Source organism: Pelodiscus sinensis, chromosome 6 (assembly GCF_052426305.1).
Source record: "Pelodiscus sinensis isolate ZL-2025 chromosome 6, ASM5242630v1, whole genome shotgun sequence".
Lineage (NCBI taxonomy): Eukaryota > Metazoa > Chordata > Testudines > Trionychidae > Pelodiscus > Pelodiscus sinensis.
In genome coordinates this window covers 30801013-30816861 of record NC_143057.1, presented here as the reverse complement: position 1 = coordinate 30816861, position 15849 = coordinate 30801013, and the positions used below count along the sequence as shown (strand labels likewise).

The 15849-nt window shown below is 41.6% G+C and overlaps 1 protein-coding gene across 10 annotated transcripts in view; it reads right to left on the bottom strand.

Moving 5' to 3' along the window:
- The window catches only part of RFX3 (regulatory factor X3), a 252891-nt gene that overhangs the window by 79877 nt on the left and 157165 nt on the right, over window positions 1-15849 (bottom strand). For all 10 annotated transcript variants that reach the window (XM_089779225.1, XM_089779226.1, XM_089779227.1 and 7 more), the window contains one exon: window positions 9405-9663. In XM_089779225.1, coding sequence (XP_089635351.1) covers window positions 9405-9663 — 259 coding nt within the window. The remainder of the gene's footprint in view (window positions 1-9404; window positions 9664-15849) is intronic.

Genomic DNA, 15849 nt, shown 5'->3' with positions numbered 1-15849 from the left:
TGGTGTGTTTTTGTTGTGTTTTTCTAAATAAGGAGCATATGCTCTTTCCAATGGTAACCATGTCTCCTTTCATGTTTGGAGAATGACCAGCACACTGTGGTTCAAAAAAAGTAATTATGGGGATTTGTAATTTACTTTGTTTTAATTTTACGTGCTTTCTGACTTGGATCACAGGCTCTGAACTATGAAAAATTTACCATCAGTGCAAGTGGAAGACTGCTTGTGTTCATTGATGCCTTTTATGCAGTGTTACACTGCTTGCTGATGAAACCCAAAACTTGCTAGAAGCAGCAAGAATAATAAAAAGGAGTCTCTCATTGGCTAACAGGCATTGTTACACGCTTATTGTTACACAGCATATAAATTGTTTTCAGTTTCAACATCAGACAACTATTTGTAAAATAATTGTATTTTATCACAGGGAAAACACATATGTATTTGAGTAAAGTGCAGATTGAATGGAGACTTTATTATTTAAATTGCTATTGATATTCCTATTACTCTCTTGTCTTTACTGAATCTCTGCAGCCCTACCTCATTCATCCACCAACTTGGATGCAACATGCAGCCTTCTTTAATATCTCTGTAAATACCAGTATAACATTTAACCAGCAAGGGGAAGAGAATCCTGAAACAACGCAAATGGAATCTTTCCTTGAGCTGTCCAAACTCTCAGAAACCAAGTTCACTGATTTTGCAATATTATTAATCTCAACTGAATTTAAGCCTACCTTTGTATTAGAAACACATATTACTGCTGTATCACTGGGCTGGCTGCCATAATTTTTTAGTAAAATAAACTATTCTTAATAACTAGGGAAATGCAAATCATTATAGCTAAACAGAACAACTAAGTGTTTGATGGAAATAAGCAATGCCGATGAAGGAATTGTAATGAGTAACATGAATTCTCACAAATTTTGTTTATGCATGACAATGTATCCTTCAGGTGTGTTTATGCAAAAGAGTTTCTGAAAAGTTCACAATCCCTAATATTTTCTAGATAATCAAAGAAATTAACAGAATTCCTGATGTAACCTGAAAAGGGGACTGTCAAGTACTGTGGGCTCAATATTTATGTTTTGCATGCATTTTACAAAAACAAATATGAATATACTGTCATGATTCAAAACAAAAAAATTATTTGATTTTATTTAAACAGCCCTCAAACATTACAAGAGAAAACCAACAAAACATGTCTAACCAAGGAATGTCACTATAGTTGGTGATCTCACAGATGCCAAAAGCTTTGGAGTGATATGATTGCCAATGATGAACATAAACTGAACATCCAGCTAGAACACCTTAAAGACTTAGCTATGTAGCCAAATTGTAATATTTTAGCATTGTACGAATATAAGCACAATGATAGTAAAAAGTCCTATATAATTTGCTTCTAAGTTTTGTATGCTTCTATGATTAGACTCATAGACTCATAGACTTTAAGGTCAGAAGGGACCATTATGATCATCTAGTCTGACTCCCAGCACAGTGCAGGCCACAAAATCTCACCCAACCCTCCTAGAATAATCCTCTCACCTATATCTCAGATATTGAAGCCTTCAAATAGTTTGAAGACCCCAAGATGCAGAGAATCCTCCAGCTGTGCCCCATGCTACAGAGGAAGGCAAAAAACCTCCAGGGACTCTGCCAATCTACCCTAGAGGAAAATTCCTTCCCGACCCCAAATATGGCGATCAGCTAAACCCTGAGCATGTGGGCAAGACTCATCAGCCAGACACCCAGAAAGTTTTCTATAGTAACTCCTATCATCCCTCCATTGACCTATTTCCCACTGATAATGAATGGTCAATTAGTTACCAAAATCATGTTATCTCATCAAACCATCCCCTTCATAAACCCATCTAGTTTAATCTTGAAACCAGATAGATCTTTTGCCCCCCACTACTTCCCTTGGAAGGCCGTTCCAGAACCTCACTCCTCTAAAGGTTAGAAACCTTCGTCTAATCTCAAGTCTAAACTTCCTTCTAGCCAGTTTATATCCATTTGTTCTTGTGTCCACATTGGTATTTAACTTAAATAATTCCTCTCCCTCCCTGGTATTTATCCCTCTAATATATTTAAAAAGTGCAATCATGTCCCCCCCCCTCAGTCTTCTTTTGGTTAAAGTAAACAAGCCAAGCTCCATAAGTCTCCTTTCATAAGACAGGTTTTCCATTCCTCAGATCATCCTAGTAGCCCTTCTTTGTACCTGTTCCAGTTTGAATTCATCCTTCTTAAACATGGGAGACCAGAACTGCACACAGTATTCCAAATGGGGTCTCACCAATGCCTTGTATAATGTCACTAACACCTCCTTATCCCTACTAGAAATACCTTGCCTAATACATCCCAAGATCGTATTAGCCTTTTTCACGGCCATGTCACAATGGTGGCTCATAGTCATTCTATAATCAACCAGGACTCCGAGGTCCTTCTCCTCCTCCGTTACTTCCAACTGATGTGTCCCCAGCTTATAACTAAAATTCTTGTTATTAATCCCTAAATGCATAACCTTACACTTCTCACTATTAAATTTCATCCTATTGCTATCACTCCAATTTACAAGATCATCCAGATCTTCCTGTATGATATCCCGATCCTTTTCTGAATTGGCAATACCTCCTAACTTTGTGTCATCCGCAAATTTTATTAGAACACTTCCACTTTTGGTGCCAAGATCAGCAATAAAAAGATTAAATAAAATTGGCCCCAAAACTGATCCCTGAGGAACTCCGCTAGTAACCTTCCTCCAACCTGACAGTTCACCTTTCAGTATGACCCGCTGTAGTCTCCCCTTTAATCAGTTGCTTATCCACCGCTCAACTTTCATATTAATCCCTATCTTTTCCAATTCAACCAATAATTCCCCATGTGGTACTGTATCAAATGCCTTACTAAAGTCGAGGTAGATTAGATCCACTGCATTTCCTTTATCTAAAAAATCTGTTACTTTCTCAAAAAAGGAGATCAGATTGGTTTGGCACGATCTACCTTTTGTAATACCATGTTGTAATTTGTCCCAATTGCCATTAGCTTCAATGTCTCTAACTACTTTCTCCTTCAAAATTTTTTCCAGGATCTTACATACTACAGATATCAAACTAACAGGCCTATAGTTACCCGGGTCGCTTTTTTTCCCTTTCTTAAAAATCGGAACTATATTAGCAATTCTCCAGTCAAATGGTACAACCCCTGAGTTTAGAGATTTATTACAAATTTTTGCTAATGGACTTGCAAGTTCATGTGCCAGTTCCTTTAATATTCTTGGATGAAGATTATCTGGGCCCCCCGATTTACTCCCATTAAGCTGTTCAAGTTTGGCTTTTACCTCGGATATGGTAATATCTACCTCCTTATCTTTACTCCCATTTGTTAACTTACCATTATCCCTAAGCTCTTCATTAGACAATGTTTGCTGTAAAGTCTTGCTTCCTGTTAGCTTTACAAATTAAGTTGTACCTCATGTTTGCATTACAAACTAAGTTGTGTCTTCTAGTAACTACGTAATCCTTTGTCTGAAACTCTCTGCAAAATTATTTGATGTGAATGGAGGATGTGTGTGAGTATAAAAGCCATCACAAATGCCCAGGTGTACGATAAGAAATGGGAACCTTGAAGATAACCAGGAAACATCCATTGTGTCCGAAACTGTATTAAATTAGCAGAATTGATGTGCCTTGGAGACAGGTAGACACTCTCAAGAGTGGGACACAAACAAGAGATAATGACAGGAAGTCATCAAAGAATAACTGTGGAAAACCCTGAGGGTATGTCTACACTACAAAGTTAATTCGAACTAACGGTCGTTAGTTCGAATTAACTTTGATAGGCGCTACACTAGCGCGCCGCTAGTTCGAATTTAATTCGAAGTAGCGGAGCGCTTAGTTCAAACTAGGTAAACCTCATTCCACAAGGACTAAGCTTAGTTCGAACTTACTAGTTCGAATTAAGGGCTGTGTAGCCCCTTAATTCGAACTAGTGGGAGGCTAGCCCTCCCCAGCTTTCCCTGGTGGCCACTCTGGGCACCACCAGGGAAACTAGTATGCCCCCCTCCCGGCCCTGGACCCCTTAAAGGGGCACGGGCTGGCTACGGTGCCCGTGCCAGATGCAAGCCTGCCAGCACCCAGCCAGCAGACCCTGCACCTGGCACGGCTCGAGCCAGCCACCCGATGCCCCCCAGCCCTCCGCCTCTTCCCAGGACCAGGCTGGCGGCTCTCGGGAGCCTGCCCAGGACCGCAAGAGGCGGGCACCCGCCTGGTCTAGTGCAGACATCGTGGACCTCGTCCACGACCTCCGCACTAGGCACAGGAAAGTGGCCGTCTAGGGCAAAAGAGCTGCCAGCCTGGCCACCTAGGAGCAGGTTTGCATGAAAATCAAGGTGGTCCACTGAGACCCCCGACCCTGAGCCCTGAGCTTAGAATGGCCGTACTGTGACAGACCAAAGGTCCATCTACTCCAGTAGCCTGTCTGCCGACAGCAGCCAACCCTAGGTACCTTGGAGGGGATGGACCAAAGACAGTGACCAAGCCATTTGTCTCGTGCCATCCCTCTCCAGCCTTCCATAAACTTTGGGCAGGGACACCATTCCTACCCCCTGGCTAATAGCACTCCATGGACCCAACCTCCATGAATTGATCTAACTCCTCTTTAAACTCTGTTCTAGTTGTAGCCTTCACAGCCTCCTGCAGCAAGGAGTTCCACAGGTTGACTCTTTGCTTTGTGAAGAACAACTTTTTGTTACTAGTTTGAAGCCTGCTACCCATTCCTTTCCTTTGGTGTCCTCTAGTCCTACTATTATGGGAACTAATGGAGAACTTTTCTTTATGCACCCTCTCCACACCACTCATACTTTTAGAGACCTCTATCATATCCCCCCTCCGTCTCCTCTTCTCTAAGCTGAAAAGTCCCAGGCTCTTTAGCCTCTCTTCATATGGGACCTGTTCCAAACCCCTCATCATTTTAGTTGCCCTCCCCTCTCCCAGCCTCTCTCTTCCCCGTCTCCCCCAGTTTTGTTCAATAAAGACAGATTCTATTTTTGAACACACGTGTCCTTTATTTTGTACATCAGGAAGGGGAGCTAGGGAGGAGTAAGTGGAAGGAGGTGAGGAAGGAATGGGGTACGAGCCCCCGATGGGGAGGACTGGGCTGGCTCTGCGGGCTGCTCGGGGTGGAAGTTCTCCTGCAGCCCCCCATTGTCCCCTCCCCCCGGATGGCAGCCTGCGGCAAGTGCAGCCAGGCTGATGGCTAAGTGCTGTGATGTTCCGAGTGTGGGCACTCAGGGCACTCCAAGCCAGGACTGCTTTGCAAGCGGGGCACCCCTGAGAACTGTCTGTCTGGGGTGGGGGTCGGGTCCCTTTAAGCACAGCCCTCGGTTAGCCTGAGACAGCAGCTCCATGCTCTAAGTCCTACTCTGATGCCCTGTCGGCACTGCTTAACCTCTGTTCAGGGTCCACTCAATGTGGACATGCTAGTTCGAATTAGCAAAACGCTAATTCGAACTAGTTTTTAGGTCTAGATGCGCTAATTCGAACTAAGTTAGTTCGAATTAGCGCTGTAGTGTAGACATACCCTGAGATATCCTTTAAGGATGAATGATTGCAGCATGACTCTGCAATAAACATAGACTCAAATGGGAACTTACGTGTATAAAATGGGGTGCTTTTGCCATTACATTCAGGGTTCAGTCTTGCAAGCCAAGCCTCAGATCAGCCTCAGATCGTGCTTGAAAGACCCCGACTCCTTACTCAGTCTTACTTGGCCAATAAGACTGACTTCAGCCAGACTGGTAACTATACACCATCTGCAGGACGTACATGTGTGTGTGTGTGGGGGGGGGGGAAGAGGTGTGTTTGTCTTTATGAAGCATATGCTAGCTGCTCTGATATTGTAGTCTTAATAAAGGCGGCATCTTGCTTTTTCCCCTAAAAAGATACTGCGTGCTTCTTAGAAGCATAACAGCTAGATCTGCAAGAAGCCTACATCTGTTTGGAATGTACTATGATGATACATCTCAGGATTATGTTGATACATAAGAACCGCAAAATGAAAGTGAACAAAAAGAAAACTGTCAACAAATAGTCTATTTTTGTTGAAGAGTGCAATAAGTAAACAACAAATCTGAAGAAAAATACTAACTTTTTAGATTTTTTCCCCATTTTTAATACTAAGTTTCTAAGGCACTGTTAGTAACATAGGTTATTTTCAAAACATTTGACTTTTAAACTTGGCAGCATCCCAAAACTAACCTAATTTAGAAAAAAAAATCAGGACTAGCTAAAATCTTATTCATAAAATTGATCTGTTAATTATTACAGAAACTGTGATTTGATGAATGGGGATGAAGGAAAGGCAAAATAAATCTGCTTGATGCAAGTGGCAAAACAAAATTAGATACTGATATGACAAAAGTGATAGAGGTTATGATTAGCACACATAAATGGCAGTAAGCAAAGTTTCCATTGCTTACATTTCCTTTGTTTCCATGTGAATATTATATAAATTCATTCAAAATGCTTGAAAAACTTTATTGTTTAATTATCACAATGGGAAAGAGTTTTGATACACATTATTTAAATCTCTCAAAATAATTCTTTAGACAAGTATAGAAAAACGTTATGATGATGTAATTAAGATGAGGGTCACAAGTGAAATGAGCTCTAGCTATCTGAGCTTGAGTCAGCTATGCAAATAAAAACAGTTTTATTGCTAAAGACTGGATGGTATATTCTTAACTTCCAAGTACAATTAAAATTCAGTAGGTATTCCAAATCAGTTAACCATGTGAGCTGCAAATGTTATACTTCAGTCAACCCATTCATGTAATCAATTGAACCCATAAATACCGAGTGCCTAATGTAATAAAAAATATACACTATTTTGCAATTTCCTGCTTAACATTTTATCAGTAAGAAATGCATCTGCAATTTGTTCAGTTTCCTTAAAAGACACTCCAATATAATATACCTATCAACACAGGAGAAGAGGAAAAATATTATTCAAGAGCAATTTTACATATTTGAATTAAGTGTATCAGTTTTGCTGTACCCCTGCAACAAAACTGCTTTAGTAATGCACAATCACACCATACACTTACGACAATTTTTTTAAACATCTGGATCTAGAATAGGGGAAATCAGTATATTTACCTTAAAATATATTTTATGTTGTAAGCCATTTATTTCTATTCAAAATTATAAAAACACAGAAAATAATATGGCTTGTCTTAATGTGTTAAAATATAACTAGTGGAAAACCCATATTTTAAGTTGTCTATGCTCTTAAAAGACATTTTTTTCCATTTCATATGTGAAGCAAATATTGCCCTTGCAAATATAATTGTTGAATTCTAGATTATATTATAAAATCCTTTGTAAATACTGAGACATGCTTCCATATTTGTGAGAAAAAAAATCTAATTTTTGGTTGAAAAATTTAACATGAGAGTTTCATACTAGTAAAAATTTTCAAATATAAATGATTTTAAGCTATTCCAGTACTCTTCCCATGTTTCTGATTTTTTTCAATTATGTTTGCTATTGGCATTTAATCAACAGTATACCTTAACTGAGCTCATCTTTTTCACTGATTTTATTCTGCTGTTACCTCAGATTGCTGAACTTATGACATATTATTTTATATGGCAACACAATGACATCATACCATTAAACACAAGATTATATCTGTACTGGTATGACCAGGTAACAAGACAAACTGGGTTGAAAGAAAAGGATGTTCTTATTCAAACTTAAGACCACTAATAACAGCTAAGAGAACACAAGAAAAAATTGTCAATTGTTTTTCTATAAACAGCTTTTGTCAAGTTTACTTTAGTGTAGAAAATGCTTCTGTTCACTTTTGCCTACAGGAAATTACTCTAGTTCCACACTTATTTTATAATCCTACAGGGTGGGTCATGCTAAACTGGCTAGAAGACCCATAACTTGAAATGTCTTTTATTTCATTGAATTGTGTTATAGAAGGAACTAGTGCAAAATGTTGTTCATAAAAGCCATGAAAAGGGAAAATATATGATCAGAGATTTTTTTTAAATTAAATATATCTGATTTATCAGTGATACTCCTTTAAGAACCACCTTTTAAAATTAAAATTCTGTGAGTGCTGCAACATATAATCCCTTTCTTTTAGTGTTCACAGAAACATACAAGAAACTGCTGCAATCTGAATCTCTGTTCTCTTAATTTTTCAGTACAACATTACTTAGGCTATGCTTCACAATTCTTTTAATTTTTTTCTTTTCATTCATAATAGTTCTCAATAAAAGAATTCACAACACTATATAGTGATGGAAGTTTATTTCACTTAATCCTTGATTATATTAATGCAATTAATTGCTCTTTTACAAGATCATTTGCATTATCTGATGCCACAGAAATGAGCCCATCATTTCAAACGCATACAGCATCAAATGTTGTCGTATTATTAGTTGATTTTTACTGATTTCAGCTGTCTCCAAAACTAAGATCCCTTAGTTTTTTAGTATTTTTTTCATAATATATAAATATTATTTAGTCATGCTTCATCTCACTATTCTTCCCCAAGGATATTTTTAGTTTTCTCTTTCTCTTTCACTCTTCATAATTTCTCTTGTCCTTTAATTTCTACTGTCCATAATTATGGCAGAATATCCTCAGGGAGTAGCTAAAAATGTACATTAGGGCTATTCAGTAAGTATGTAGTAAATATAAACCTATATTTCTTAATTAGAATCATGACTAAGTTAAAGGGATAGGACCATGTTTGCTTTGTTGTTTATCTTTAAAGATTAAGGTTGCCCATCACTGTGGTAACAGAATGCATCTTCACATCTATTAGTAATTCACCTAATACAATAAGGTTCTGATTCTTATTAGATTGGGGCATTTGGGTATTAACAGAAATAACTAGTACTTGTCTACAAGCAGAACAATATTACAAGTTAATATAATGGTACTATTCAGAACTAATTATGACTATTTTGAGATAGGGTACAAAATAAATACCAAAACTGGATTTAGAGAATGTAATGAATGGAAAGAAGTTATATATACCTGTAGGACTGAGATAATAGTTATAAAATTAAGTTATATAAATGAAGTATTCCTAGCAAACTAATATTTTGCTTCATTTTCAGAAAGCAGGAAAAAACATGTCCATAAGGCCCTGATCCTGCAAACATTCAAGCATGCACACAGTTTTATGCATATGAGCAGCTCAGTGATATAAATGGAATAATTTATATGCACAAACTTAAGCACATTTATAAATGTTTCCAGGATAGTGCCAAAGTCACTTATTATTTCAAAGACATTATTTCTGTTACTGAAAACATACATAATCATAAAAGAGCCCAACAAGAGCCAAGAAACTTGCTCTAAAAAAATCAGGTATTTCTGAATACTTACTGTAGCTGGAGAGGCCCGTGTTGTATGAGTCACTGAATGAGCAGAATTTTCCATTGAATTGCCAATCAGATAGGTGCCTCCAGAGCTGCTAATGAGTTGTCCTCCTGTGACACCCATCTGAATACCTCCAGAGCCAACCATACTATGAGATGAGACCACTGTTGTCACTTGTGCAGAACCTCCTTGAGTATCAAAGTAATTCCCCCCGGTGTTTTGGCTATACATCTGGGTTTCTGTGTAAGGGTAAGTTGTTGTTCGGCTTTAGGGAAAGAAAAAGAAAGGTATTTATTTGTATTCTTTACTGGGTGAGTGCAACGTTATCACTGTGGAAATTAGTATACAATAGCTGCAAGACTGGCACACAACACAGACCTCCACTGACAATAATGTTTTACAATGTTTAAACTCCGGTCATCTGAAGAAGTGTGCTATGCCCACAAAAGCTCATACCACCATCTACATGTTTTGTTAGTCTATAAAGTGCTCCCAGATCAATTGCTTGCTGTTTTTTTCTGTAAAAGACTAACTCGACTACCCCCTGAAGCTCCTAAACAATGAGTGATTGACTTCCATGACTAAGTATTGAAATAAGTATCTCCCCCCATATGCATTATCAGGCAGGCTTAATCTCTGACCTCTTAGATTACCAGCAATGACACACCCCATGTATTCTGCAATTTTAATTTTTAGCCATAGAATTTCTGCAGAATTTGCCCCTTTGTTGCAGAATTGTGTCCCAGAATCTGACTGATTTTCAACTGAGTTACTAGACGTTATTATGGCAGAGAAAATCTCAAAAATGTGACCTGAGTTTATACCCAATACAGTGTTATTTATCAGTGTCTGCAGAGAACATAAAGCAATAGCTCTGGAGAGAGGAAGTTACTAGGCTTGTGCAGTAATAATGGTTTTTCAAGATGTGTATACCTATGGTGTAGGTGTATGTGTGCCCCTGCGCCTCTAATTGGAGATTTTTGGTAGCAGTGTTCATTGAGGCACTGCATGTCCACTCCCTCGAGGCTATCTAGCACTAAGCAGGTGAAAAAAGCCTTCTCCACCACAGAACCCTATAGAGAACTCTAAAGTAGAAGGGAGGAAGGTGAGTGGTGGAGCACCCATAGGGATACACACACCTCAAAGAACCATTGTTACTGCACAAAGCAAGTAACTTCCTCCTCTTCTTCGAGTAGTGTTCCTATGGATGCTCCACTGTAGCTGTCCCCCAAGCAGTACTCAACACAGGAGGCTGGGACTTCGGCGTGGAATCTGTTACTACATAGAATACTAGGGAGCTAAAGGTGGCACTGGGGGTTGACTCTTCGGTGATCACATAATGTTCCGTGACTGTATGGGCAGATGCCTACGTCACTGCTCTGCAGATTACTAAGGAATGTGACCAAGGTAGAAATTGACTTCGTGAAGTGCACATGGACTCTGTACAGAAGCTCACTGTGCCCTTTATAACAATGAAAGCAACCAGAGACCTGATCTGGATAGTCTTCGAGTCAATTAGGCATTGAAAGTGTAACCATGTTCACGGTTAACCGATGAGCCTGGGCTCATTGATTAACCTTCAAGGTTACATGCAGGGTCCTGGTATGTGCAGGGAGCTGGCTTAAAAATATAGTAGGATAAAAAAAAATGATACATTTCCTGATGAAGTAGGTTCTCATTACAAGGATCCATGAAGAGGAATGGGGAAGGAGGGTTGGAGTGGGGAAGGGACATGAACTGAATGGCGTAACTCTTCTAAATAATCCCTAGAACCCATTTGTCAGAAGTGATACAATTGTTGTGAAATAGGGCTAGGCGAATTCTGAAGGGACGTGACAGGTGTGTAGATGTAAACCAGTAGTCTCCAACCTTTTTAAGCACAAGATCACTTTTTCAATTTAAGTGCAAGCCAAGGTCTACCTCAAACCCAAATACCCTTGCCCAACCTCCTTTGTGCCTTTTTGGAGGCCCCGCCCCCTGCTTACTCCATCCTCCCTTCCTTCCCCATCCTCCCTCACTTTTATCAGGTAGGAGCAGTGGGTTGGGGTGCAGGCTCTGGTCTTGGATCACAGGATTTGGAGTGTGAGAGGGGCTGTGAGCTGAGCTTAGGGCAGGCAGTTGGGGTGCTGGAAGGGTTTCTAGGGGCAAGATCTGAGAGGGTGTTTGGATACACGGGTGCTTGAGGGTAGGGCTGGTGTTTGGAGTGCAGGAGGGAGTTAATGATTGGGGTAGGGTTTCAGGATGTGGGCCCCGACTGGGCACTGCTTACATCAGGTGGCTCTTGGGTGGTGGTGCAGTGGGGCTAAAGCAGACTCATCCCTGACATGGCCCTGCACCCCTCCCAAAGGCAGCCAGCAAATTCCCTCCCAAGTCCTATTGTGACCCTCACTCTGCTTTGTGGAGATAGAATAGAGGGTGGGAGAGTGGGCACCTTGACATCAGCACCCCTCTTCTCCTTCCTCTATCCTGCACAGCAAGCAAGAGGCTACCGAGGGTTGGGGGAGGCAGCTCTAAGGCAAAGGGCAGGAGTAGTGCAGCAGTGGAGGAGGGGCAGCTAAAGTGCTGGCACTTGATAGCCTCTTGGCCAAACCAGTCAAGATCACCTGTCAGAGGCTCCAAGATCTATCAATAGATCCTGATCTACTGGTTGGTGATCACTGATGTTGCAAGATATAATTAATTGTTCAGGCTCTTAACCTGCCATGAAAAGTGCTTAGAAGAGGTGTGGCTTGAGAGGTAGGGGATTAGGGTGCAGACTTCTTCCACTTTTGAGTTCTGGTTCTTTTAATTATGGCTTGTAACTGTGCTGAGATGGTGGGTATTGTGTGGCTGAGAAGTATATCTTCTCTTCTACCCTACAGTGTAGTTTCCTAGGGAGTGTAATGTGGTCCAGGATTCCAGGATTGGAAAGAAGAATCGGTCTTTTCTGTGAAAGAGTTTGGACCCTTCAAACTAAGTCATATGCCATTTTTGGGCAATGAGAAAGGTGTAGTCAAGAAGCCTGCCTCAGTACCAATGAAGAACACTCAGGCTGCTGTATCTAGCATCAATATGGTTATTAACTGATCCTTTTTAAGGATGGCCTGAAATTGCTACTTTTGTGTCTCCATTAAATGTTCCAGAAACACACTGAGTTTGCCATAATTACTAAAATCTTATTTGGCCATAACACTCTGATAATTCACAATTCTAAAAAGTTATGTTAGCAACAAATACTCCATCTTGCCAAACCGATTGTATGGGGCTAAGTTAACCTTATGTTAGTTGCTTCATGCCTTAACCACATCCACAATGATGGAGTTGGGTTGCAAATGCTGAAACAGGAAGTCTGCCACTTTGAGGGATAGGATGTGTATGTGCCATCTTCTGTACAGGAATCTGCAGCTCATCTGCCACCCTCTTCGCAGGATTCTGAAAATTCTTATGATCATCACCTAGTGACGGGAGGAAGGGGAGCGAGGCCTCATCTGATAGAAATAAAGAGAAGTTTGCTGGAGGAAAAGCTTCCCCTTTCAACCCTTCTTCCTGTTCTGAAAAAGTTTCCTCTAAGCCTGGCTCAGGGACTCTGGACAGCCACGCTGTAGGAGACAATGTGGTATACTCTCTATGAGAGACACTGGATGGCTGTGACGTGTGTGTCTATTGCCCAAGTATTGCAATAAGGTGATAAAGCGGAGAAAGGCATGGATGGGCTTTGTTCAGCGGCAGCGGGGAGGAACCTTGTATTGTGACAATGGGCCACAACTTCCACCTGGCCACTGTCAGACTTGTCAGTGGATAGTGGTGGCACTGACTTGGCTATTGGTGCACAGCCCGGTGCCAAGAATGATTCTGGGTGCCTGGATATGTTTGTTACTGGGGTTCCAGAACCAGGTAATGGAGATTGCAGTTCTTCCCTACCCATCTGGTCTCCATGGTACCAACGCTCATGTGGTACCCTTGGCTCACTCAATGCCCTGGAGTATTCATGATACTTTATCAGTATCAATGGTTGAAATGGTGCAAAGAGCTCCTAAATGAGAGCTCTGTTGTGCCAAGTACTGAAAATTGTCAGTGCCACTCTTTTAGAGAAAATACAGTAACTCTCTTTCCCTGGGCACCAAGTCCACAGGTCTCTAGGGGTATGTCTACACTACCCCGCTAGTTCGAACTAGCGGGGGTAATGTAGTCATCCGCAGTTGCAAATGAAGCCCAGGATTTGAATTTCCCGGGCTTCATTTCCATGAAGCCGGCCGGTGCCATTTTTAAATCCTGGCTAGTTCGAACCCCGTGTCGTGCGGCTACACGTGGAACGAGGCGTACAGCTAGTTCGGATTAGGAAGCCTAATCCGAACTAGCTACTCCGTGCTGCGTGTAGCCGCACGGCACGGGGTTCGAACTAGCCGGGATTTAAAAATGGCGCCGGCCGGCTTCATGCAAATGAAGCCCGGGAAATTCAAATCCTGGGCTTCATTTGCAACTGCGGATGACTACATTACCCCCGCTAGTTCGAACTAGCGGGGTAGTGTAGACATACCCTAGGATACCAGAGCTCAAACATTAACTTTGCACTCACATGGTACCGCAGATTAGTGTTCATAGTACATTGGGAGTGCCAATGGTTGGGAAGATTCAGAGCACTCCATACAATGGAGTTTTGTCACATCTGGTACCAAAAATTTTCTCTGTGCAACTCCTTTAGAGACGGTACAGTAATTATCTGGGGCTCCTTAACATTTCCTCAGAGCTTGACTGCCCCTGTCTTCTCAGGTGGCATGCAGCCTCTGCTGCAGAGTAGAGCTCACAGATGTGGGGTAACCTGTTTTAGAGATGAGCCACGGTGCCCAGGTAGCCCCAAAGGGGAACCCCTGCTAGCTGGCCAATCACTTGGAGCTAGTTTTTCTGGTCAGTGCCGAACCGAGGTGACCGTGTTGGAGAACCCTCGGGCTGGAAGTTGTTGGACCCGACAGTCCCAGCCAAAAGAGATTTAACCTGTACTTAATTATGCTAATGATGTAGGTAAGGAGGAACAACTGCTTTTTCCATGTGAGGCTAAAGGCAGTTGAGAAGGAAGTGGGGGCTTTTGCCAGCTCAGCTAGATAGCATCTGGGTAGACCATGAGAGAGGGAGAGCACATGCACAGGCTCAACGGACACCACTACCAAAAATCTCCAATTAGAGATGTAGGGGAACACATATACCTACAGTGGAGCACCCATAGGGACACTTCTCAAAGTAGTGAGACCTGTCCAATGATTTTAATCGGGGCCACTGAAATTCTGTGTCTGAGAAATTTTGCATTTTCCCCAAATTGTCATGGAATTCAGCTTTTGTGTCTCAGAATTCACCATTTTCCTGCAGCTGTGCATCACACTTTTTGCTTTCTCTGACCCTTCTGTGCCAGAATCTGCCTGGCTACTACTTCCTGCCTTCCAGCTTTCTCCAGAAAGATGAGTTAATGGAATGACAGAATATGCTGCCTACATTAAACCATGAAACCAGACACCACAGGGTATGGGATCATCTACAGGAGCCTGGCTTGCAGCCACAGATCAGGGAAGGCAAAAGTGAAGGATAGTAAGCCAGGTAGCCCAGACAATAGTGCAGTACCTGAGGCAGTTGGGCTACTAAAACTAGCCACTAACTTTCACTTCCCTGATAAACCCAGGGAGGAGGCAGCTTAGCTAGATCATCTTAACATCATGGGAGCTGAGGCTTAGAGAACTGAAGTGTACTGCTTGGCAAGCATGATGAAAAACATTTATTGAAAGTCATCCTCAACAAATGTAAGATTAATGAGTATTTTCAACTCTGAGCTATATCTCTGCAGGAAGGGAATGGCAACAAAGGATACTTTAAAGCAGGGCTACTCAACTTTGGAAGCCCCGGCCTACAATGATACTCACAGCCCATGCTGAGGGCTGCAACTTAAGTGTGGTTGCATATATATAGAAATATATATATGCAAATAGCTTTTCACACAATGCCCCTGACACCTCCTCCCTGAGGGCTAGAAACACCAACAACCCTGTACCTGTCTGTTCCAGCCAGCTTGTCCGCTTGTGTCTTTCAATGCTCATCCCGCCTGGGAGAAGCCTCGCTATTGTGGAGCGTGTTCCCAGTGGAGGCCACCCGTGGGCTGCATGTTGAGCCCCAACGTAAACCCAAACTGCACCGCAGGCGGCCTATGGGCTACGTATTGTGTAGCCCTGCTTTAAAGGGTGATTTAAAGGGCCTGTTGCTGCTGTAGTGGCAACTGTCCCATTTCCTCCCCCCTGCCATTGACAGGTCTTTATCATGATATGATTGGAGACCTGAGCATAAACCTCTTCCAATGGAGGAAAACAAATAATCAATGGCAGAAGCAGGCTGTTATGCTGTTTGATGGGCAACTTCTAGAGGGAGATATGAAACACACATTGCCAATGAATTGCACAATTTACTATGAGAAAGAAGTGGAATGTTACATGAC